General features: G+C 35.2%; 1 protein-coding gene across 5 annotated transcripts in view; it reads left to right on the forward strand.

Annotated features, from left to right (window-relative positions):
* ABHD18 (abhydrolase domain containing 18) overlaps positions 1-8,772 on the forward strand; it is a 34,799-nt gene extending 26,027 nt beyond the window's left edge. For 3 of the 5 annotated variants that reach the window (XM_024745068.1, XM_024745070.1, XM_024745072.1), the window contains 3 exons: positions 2,571-2,949; positions 3,384-3,546; positions 6,376-8,772. In XM_024745068.1, coding sequence (XP_024600836.1) covers positions 2,571-2,949; positions 3,384-3,546; positions 6,376-6,427 — 594 coding nt within the window. In that variant the 3' untranslated portion in view covers positions 6,428-8,772. Of the gene's footprint in view, positions 1-2,570; positions 2,950-3,383; positions 5,007-6,375 lie in introns of those variants that run through there. The other 2 variants (XR_003003305.1, XM_024745071.1) reach the window with 2 other exon arrangements.
* Positions 8,773-9,201: the final 429 nt, after the last annotated feature.

Consider the following 9,201-nt stretch of genomic DNA (forward strand, 5'->3'; position numbering starts at 1 on the left):
CTCACTCTTGTAAAATAGGTCTATTTTGCGGAGCCTCAAAGGGCAGTTAATTACTTGCCTAAGAACTTTATTACAAAATAGCTCTCCCTGTTAGCTAGTTCCTGTGTCCCACTATACATATAATCAGAAAGATACTTATATTTGAGAGCTTATGAGAAAACCTAACATGCATTTTTTAAGGGAGGTTCATAAATTTTGGCTGTCTGAAATGACAGTGTATTCTTCTCCAGCCCTTTCTCTCTGTGACTCTTGGTGATTGTATACAAGAGTGCTTTTGTCTTAGTTAGAACTAGTTCACAGTTATGAATATTCAAGAAATATCAAGCCAGCTTCCTTTTTTTTTATTTTAAAAACTGTGTTTTCCCAATCAAAAGAAATTAAATTTGTTGATGTACTGCTCTGAATAATTCTAGGGTGCTTTGATCTTCCATTTCCTGATGTTACTAAACTTCCTTTCCTTCCTTTTTATATTTCTGTGATCTGGATAGCTTTAGTGATTTGTTCTGCTAACCAGGTTGTTGTGGTTTGTTTGTTTTCCCTTGCCTTCAACCCATTTTTCGTTCTTTTATTTTTTAAATAGGTTGTATGGTCATATAGTTAAAGCATCAAAAAGCATAAAAAGAAATATAGTAAAACGATTCCTACCCTTGTTCCCAGTTTGCCTAGGTCCTATCTCTGTCAACAATAACCCACTATATTATTTAGTATTTCAAGGAATTTTTCAAACTGAAAGAAATCTCAACTTTTCTCTCTTCCCTTTTCTTATGGACAATACACAAATGTTTCCTTTTTCTTTTTCACTGCTGCATAACAGCCTATTATATGGACAGATGTACCATGATTTATTAACCAGTATCCTGTTGATGGGCATTTATGTTGCTTCTCATCCTTCACTATTAACAAACAGTTCTGCAATGAGTAGCATTGTACATACATCAGTTCACAAGTGCAAATTCCTAGAAATGTTGTTGCTGAGTAGAAGGGTATAAGCAGTTGTAATCTTAGATTTTGTCTAATTCTAGTTGTGTGAATTTACACTACCAGCAGGAACATGTGTGTCTGTTTCCCCATAAGTTCACAAATTCAGTGTGTTATCAGACTTACATGGTTTTTTGGTCAACCAGACAGGGAAATTTGGTATAGTTTTTATTTAATTTACTTAAGTAGGGACTTCCCTGGCGGTGCCGTCCAGTAGTTAGGACTCCACGCTTCTACTGCAGGGGGCATGGGTTCAATCCCTGGTCATGGAACTAAGATCCTGCATCCCTCAGCAAAAAAAATTTACTTAAGGATAAGTGAAATTGAACATGTTTATAAGTTTTTTGTTTTTAATTTATTTATTTTTGGCTGCATTGGGTCTTCGTTGCTGTGTGCGGGCTTTCTCTAGTTGCGGCGAGTGGGGGCTACTGTTTGCTGTGGTGTACGGGCTTCTCATTGCAGTGGCTTCTCTTTTGGGGAGCTTGGGCTCTAGGCGCACGGGCTTCAGTAGCTGTAGCACACGGGCTCAGTAGTTGTGGGTCTTGGTCTCTAGAGCACAGGCTCAGTAGTTGTGGTGGCGCACGGGCTTAGTTGCTCTGCGGCATGTGGAGTCCTCCCAGACCAGGGCTCGAACCTGTGTCCCCTGCATTGGCAGGTGGATTCTTAACCATTGCACCACCAGGGATGTCCAACCTTGATAATTTTTAATTTTTCTTAGTTCAGCCTGAGAAAGGGATTTGGGGTGGCTGGTGTATTACTGCCAGGATGCACTCATAAGAATTTTAGAAGTTCTAAGGTTAAAGCAAATCATGGATTTCAAAACTTTGGCAATAAAAAACATGACACAGGCGGGAATTCCCTGGAGGTCCAGTGGTTAGGACTCCGTGCTTCCACTGCTGGGGACCCAGGTTCAATCCCTGGTCAGGGAATTGAGATCCTGCAAGCTGCAAGGTGCAGCCAAAACAAAACAAAACACATGTCACAGGCTAAATGATAGTCTTTACTATTTAGTAAGAAACATTCAGCAATAAAGTATCATTTATCTTCATTCTCAGTTAAATTTTGACATCTCTTTTCTCTTTTTGTTTTTATTATGGTAAAATATACACAATATAAAATTTACCATTTTAACCATTTTTAAGTGTACAGTTCAGTAGTATTAAGTACATTTACATTGTTGTGCAACCATCACCACCATCCATCTCCAGAACTTTTTCATCTTCCTAAACTGAAACTCTGTACCCATTAAACAAAACTCTATTCACCCCTTTTCCCATCCCCTGGCAACTACCATTCTACTTTCTATCTGTATGAATTTGAGTACTCTAGGTGCCTCATAAAAATGGAATCATACAATATTGTCCTTTTGTGTCTGGCTTATTCATTTTGCATAATGTCTTCAAAGTTCATCCATGATGTAGCATGTGTCAGAATTTCATTCCCTTTTAAGACTGAATAATAATCTGTTGTATGTATATACTACATTTTGTTTATCCACTGATGGATGTTTGTGTTTTCTCTGTTTTAACAAGGTTGTTAAATAAAATCCTATTTTATATTAAATGACATTTTCTTTTCTTTCATATAATCAGACAGATTCTTTCAAAATGGGACAAGAGTTCCTGAAACACTTCCCTAGCAGTGCAGACAAGCTAACTAACCTTAACCTGGTTTCTAGAACTTTAAATTTAGATATGGCGGACCAAGTTGTGTCCCAAAAAGCTGCTGAGTGCCATAAATCTAGTAAAACATCTATCAGTGCCACATCAGAAGGACTCTTGTTGCAAGATACCTCTAGGATGGGATGCTTCAATCAAACACTTTCAACCAACAAAAGTAGTTATACGCGCTGTAATCCTCAGTCATACCACCTACTCAGTAAAGAACAAAGAAGAAACACTCTTCAGAAAGAATCTTTAATATTTATGAAAGGAGTTATGGATGAATGTACTCATGTAGCAAATTTCTCAGGTATTAATTTTTATATGAAATTGAGAATATTTGCTGATGATATGTAAAATATGTGAAATATTTTTAAGGATGCTTTACAAGATAATTTCATATTTTCAAGAATATATTTATTGTTGGCTCTACAATGTGTTTTCTAAGATAAGTTGGTTATGTAAATGTATCATATTTAAATTTTATCCATGAAAATCTAAGATCATTTTATTAGTTCTTTAAAAACATTGGGTTTTGTATCTTCTTTAGAATATTCATCTCAATTTTGTATTAGATAATAATAATCAGAAGTTTAATAATCAGAAGTTTTAGTTCGGCAAATGTTTTACTTATTGCATTGTATGGTGTATTTAATTTTCCAATATGATTACTAGTATTTATATAAAATTCTTAGAGCTTCTTAAAAGTATATATGTTGCATCTTAAAAAAATCCTGTACCTAGTTCCAGTTGACCCAAGCCTCATCATAGTGGTTCAAGCCAAAGAAGATGCCTATATTCCACGAACAGGAGTTCGAAGTCTACAAGAAATTTGGCCTGGTTGTGAAATCCGATATCTAGAAGGGGGTCATATTAGTGCTTATCTTTTTAAACAAGGACTCTTCAGGTAAGATGATTGGTCTAACAGGTGTCTATTTATTTGTTGTTTGTTTTGGGGACTTTTTTGGCTCAACAAATATAAAGATTGGGTATTTTTATTATACATTTTAGCCCTCTTATTTCCTTCCTGCCTCTCACAATTCTCACACTGTGATACTGTTTCCTATCTTGTCTTTTTATTTTCTTTTCCTTCTAGAGAACTAGGAAATAGCATATGATAGGCATGCTTTGTTGTGTGGTTTTACCCTCTTGAAATATTAATAGCCAGGTGTTTTAGGGTGTAGGGAGGAACATTAGCGTTTGCAAAACTCGCTTTAGCTCATCATGAACTTTTCACTCCACTGTGATGTTCTTCTCTCAGAATGACCTGAGTATCTGTGGAATAATCTAGCCGTGTTTTTCAGTAGCAGGTGAATATTGAACCCTAAAAGAAAAGTGAAATACTGGTTTTATTTTTAATAACCTTGTATGACTCTGGTATTTGATAAAATTTATAAAGACTTTTTGCTATTATTCTAGTTTTTTGATAATTCTGTTTTATCTCTACTTCTATTCAGATTTGATTGTAACAGGTATCATTGGAATATTTATCATTAATGGTTAAATTAGTTCACACGAAGTGCTTAGGCCAGTGCCCTGTGCAGTGTTCCAAAACTGCCAGCTGGATAGTGGTATAATAGAAGAATGCGTGTGCTGTATGTTTGACATGTTTTAGTTCTTTTTAACCTAAGGAATAATTCTTTGTATGTTGTTGCTTATGTAGTTCAGTTTATAGATATCACCTTCTTGAGGTACAGTCTAATTCTCCAAGTCTGTAATGTCCTCAAGAATATAGTAACCCTTTCTTTTTATAGTATGATCTTTTAAAAAATACTCATGTATCAAGCATTTGAGTCCCTGTTAGTTGGTGAGTGAGCAGACTACTTATCCAGTACTCAAGTGACCCTCTGGCACAGCAAAACTAAGACAAAAACAAACGAAAATTGTGAGTACTTAGTGTTGCTAGGGTTGCTCAAGAGTCTAAAGTTCTGTTATACACGTGAAGGCAGGGAGCGCACATGCTTGTTTTAGTAAATCGTTGTCAAATTTCTTTTACTCTTTTATGTATCTACGTGGGAGTGTGGCTGAGAGGCATTAGGAAGAATAGAAGTCAGCAGTAAAAACTCATAAGTGCTAATCTGAAGGCTTCATTTGAGAAAGAGATAAATGTTAGCTATCAACATGTGCCAGGTACTAGAGCAATTGCTTCATATGTTATTTTTAATATCACCTTTACACAGAAACACAGGAAACAAAAAAGATTAAATAACATGCTCTGGTGGAGTAACTGCTAAGCCATTTGGCCTCTCCTACTCCCCACTAGTCACTTCAAAACCTAACAAAGTTTAGGGCTTCCCTGGTGGCGCAGTGGTTGAGAGTCTGCCTGCCGATGCAGGGGACATGGGTTCATGCCCCAGTCCGGGAAGATCCCACGTGCTACAGAGCGGCTGGGCCTGTGAGCCATGGCCGCTGATCCTGCGTGTCCAGAGCCTGTGCTCCGCAACGGGAGAGGCCACAACAGTGAGAGGCCTGCGTACCGCAAAAAAAAAAAAAAAAATAAAACATTGGAGTAGTAGAATTTTACAAATTCAGGCTTTTCATTCCCCAGATTTAAAAATAAAACAAACCAATCCTTTATGTGCTCTAATAATTTGGGTTAAGTTATTTAGAACTGATTGATAATACAAATGAATAAGAGACTATTCAGATGATTTAAAATGCATATGTATATCTTTACTAACGCTCCTCATACCATGTACACAAGCCCAGATTGCAACCTTAGACCTCATTTTATAGATTTTTGAGCCAAATACACACAAACATTATACAAAGCTTTGTCTTTCCAACAAATTGGAAATCACAGTCTGTAGCAGGTGCCAGTTTTAAAGTTAATATCTTTTTAAGGATGTGGGGAAATGCTTAGTCAAACAAGTATAACACAGGATTAATATGATCTGTTATCATTTAAACTGGGTGAAAATACAGACATAAGCATTTTTTTAAAAAAGCTTGTAGGAAAAGATTAAATGTAGCTATCTTAGAGTGCCGGGATTATGACTTTTTTCCCTTTTTCTGAATTTTCTACAATGAAAATGTATTTGACAATAGGGAAAAAAAATAAGCCTTAAAAATAATATCTTATGAACCTGGGCCAGATGAGTTTGACTCTTCCTTTCCAGTTAAAATACTACAATACCGGGCTTCCCTGGTGGCGCAGTGGTTGAGAGTTCGCCTACTGATGCAGGAGGCACGGGTTCAGGCACGGGTTCGCGCCCCGGTCCGGGAAGATCCCACATGCCGAGGAGCGGCTAGGCCCGTGAGCCATAGCCATGGCCGCTGAGCCTGCGCATCCGGAGCCTCTGCTCTGCAACGAGAGAGGACTATATCATAACCTATGCAGTAGATTGAATATTACATTTGAAAAGTTCTATAGCCAGTTAATTTTCAACAAGTAACAGAATAAAAAGAAACCAGTTCCTTTTCATTTTATCATTTCATATTTTATACATAAATGTATACATATATAAATTTAAAGGCACACAAAAGTGCTTCATGGGACAAGATGGCATTTATGAACCATCGGTTGGAAGTACATTTGAAGTTTTCCAGTGATGGTGAAGTTACATGGATCCAAACACTCAGCCTCACGTACCTGCCTCTTCCACAGCTATTGATATTTGGAGAGGAGGTCAGCTTGCAAGACACGGGTTATTTGGAAATAACTTATAGTAAAAACACTGTCTGTCCCCCTTTTTTTGCTAATTACTTGTAGTTTTTCTTTCATATTTAATTTTAGGCGCGCCATCTATGATGCATTTGAACGCTTCCTCCGTAAATACGCTAACTAATGGGATCACGTATGTAACCAGTGCAGCCATCATGTTTCTTATGGAAGGAGTTTGATCCTTTGATGATGTGAAGAACAAGCAGACAGCACTATATATCTAATTGCTGTCAATTTGGTCTGGAATTCAGTGTTACAGATCAGTCAACTATAATCTTTAAATACATTTGAATAATTGTAAACCAATATTTGGATGAAATAATGCTGAACTATTTTGTACTATTTGTGGGAATCCCATAAAATCAATATCTAGTCTGTTGTTACTATTTATGTAAACTTTACATTTTAACTTATGAATAATTTATTAATTTAAAACAAATTTATTCATAGAAACCCTATTGGTTTTTAAAGAACTGCTAAGTCCAACTTAGTTTGTAATATGTCACCCTATATTGTATATATGACCTTACATGACATTTCTATTATTGATTTGATTCGAGAAACATGTTTATTTCTTTTACGGATCCACAGTGAATTTATAATCTTATTTTCAACTTTAATTTTCTGCCATGGATACTTATCATGTGTAAAATCAGTTTTAACTTTGAATACTAAAAAATCCTTTTTGCTTTCTACTTAAGTACTTTTAATAATTAAATTGAATGTGAGAATGCAGATAAGATGCATAAGACTTGGCTAAACTTTAAAACTTTGCCAAATATTAGGTTAGAAAAAAATGCCAAACATTTTTCCGCTACTTGAAAAGATTCAGTTCATGAACACTGAAATAATGAAAGACCTATTGCGTTAATTAATAACTGTTTGTTAACATTTTCTTGTATACATACTCTGAATTTGCTAAACATCTAACTTTAGGCCAAGTACTTAACAGCTTTGGTTTTTTAATTTAAGAAATTAATGGCCACATATGAAATTGATCTGTCCGTATAAACTTTATTTTACGAAAAAGATATAATAACTAGTACTTTTAAAAAATATTATATGGCTATACTTGGTGCTTTCTTTTTATTTTATTTTACTTTTAAACTTTTTTGGCTGCACCGCACGGCCTGTGGGATCTTAGTTCCCCAACCAGGGATTGAACCCGGGCCCTCAGCGAGAGTGCAGAGTCCTAACCACTGGACCGCCAGGGAATTCCTGGTGCTTTCTTTTTATGTTAAACTTCTCAAGCCAAGAACTAAAATGTTTTTAAAAGTAGAAAATATTTGGGGTTTAGAAAAAATATATTTGAGTTTTATTTTTTTGAAATGTGTGTTGTCTGTGGGTTATTTTAAAATATGTATTCCTAGTCTAGTAAGGATATTTGAATTATAAGATGCCTTTGTAGCTTTTTAAAGGAGATTTTATTTGGCCCTCTAATGCCTCCATCACCTTAATTTTTAAAAACTATTTTTAAATGATTAATGTGAAGTCACTGATGGCATACAGTGTTGTAAATTCTGTAAAACTACTTTGACATAACAAACAAATATAGTTACAGCCATTTGAGCTATAGCAATTTTACATGTTCAGATTAGAACCTTTACTTTTCACTAAAAGTATGAAATCTACTAAAGTTCTCCAACAAAATACCCTTTAAAGATAAAGTAAACCTTGTTGTTAGCTGAATTACAAGTATTTTCTTATGTATTTAGTGAGGTGATTGCTTTCTGAGCAATGGCTTTAGTGAAACCAGTACTTTATTTTTCACATAAATATTTCCAACTAAGCAATAATGTACTATGGTATGTAACTTTCTATTGGTAAAAGAATGAAATTTCATTTCAGTTTAATTAATTCTTAGGCATAACTAATTTCTCCCAAATAAATGTGAAAGAGGTGTTTTTAACATTTCTTCTCTTATCCAGATGTTCTAAGAATATATGCACACAACTACCTAAAGAAGTGCTGTCTGCCATTTTGAAGATTGGGTACATAAATTGCTAGAAATTCATTTAGCCCAGAGTTGCAAACTGGCAATCAGTACAGGACAGCTTGTCCCACAGTTGTTTTATTCAGTGTGCATAATACCTCCAGCAAAATTTTTGAATTCGAGAAGTCTTTAGACTGGATATGCATTCCCCAGTTTGCCATAATCCACCAGACTCCAAGCTCTTGTATTAGACTACTTCACTACTTTGTGTTTCCCACTGAGCCCTGAAGACATCTGAGCCTGACACCCCGACTTAGATCTGTGGTTAAAAAACATTTCTGAATTTCATGATTTGATAATGTTGTAAGTACTATTAAATCATTGTAGCATATGCATTTTAGATTGTTTCTTATGAATGTAAATTTTAAGGTGGTGCTTTCTTTTATAAAGATTATTGAATTATTGACTCTGTAACTGAAATTTTAAAAATAATTTCCAAATATTTTTTACTTCACAATAAAAGTCTTAAAAATTAATTACTTGTTATGTTCAAGACGTATTATTCTAAACGCAGAAAACCCATGTCACATTTGATTAATATAGCCAAACTTGAACTAAGTGTATGTTCCTTCTTAGTAATATTATGACCCAAACAACGTAAGGCAAATATAAGCAAAGGAGTCTCTAGCAAAACAGTATTCAGTATCTACAACAAGAGCCAAATTTCCCCCCAAAATGTGTGATGTCAGGGAAACCAGCATTCTGACAGACCAATCTAAATGTTGTGTAACTCACTATTAGATATTATTACATTTACACTAGTAAATGTACTGCAAACAATTAAAATCTAGAGATAAGAACTATAGGACTGGGAATAGGGGTCCTGAGCAGAGGCTGCTGTAGAAACTCGGTTTGGAAATAAAAGAAAGGTTATGGCAGATTAGACAAAGGGAAAAGAGGTACAT

Source organism: Neophocaena asiaeorientalis, unplaced genomic scaffold, assembly GCF_003031525.2.
Source record: "Neophocaena asiaeorientalis asiaeorientalis breed wild unplaced genomic scaffold, Neophocaena_asiaeorientalis_V1.1 scaffold65, whole genome shotgun sequence".
Lineage (NCBI taxonomy): Eukaryota > Metazoa > Chordata > Mammalia > Artiodactyla > Phocoenidae > Neophocaena > Neophocaena asiaeorientalis.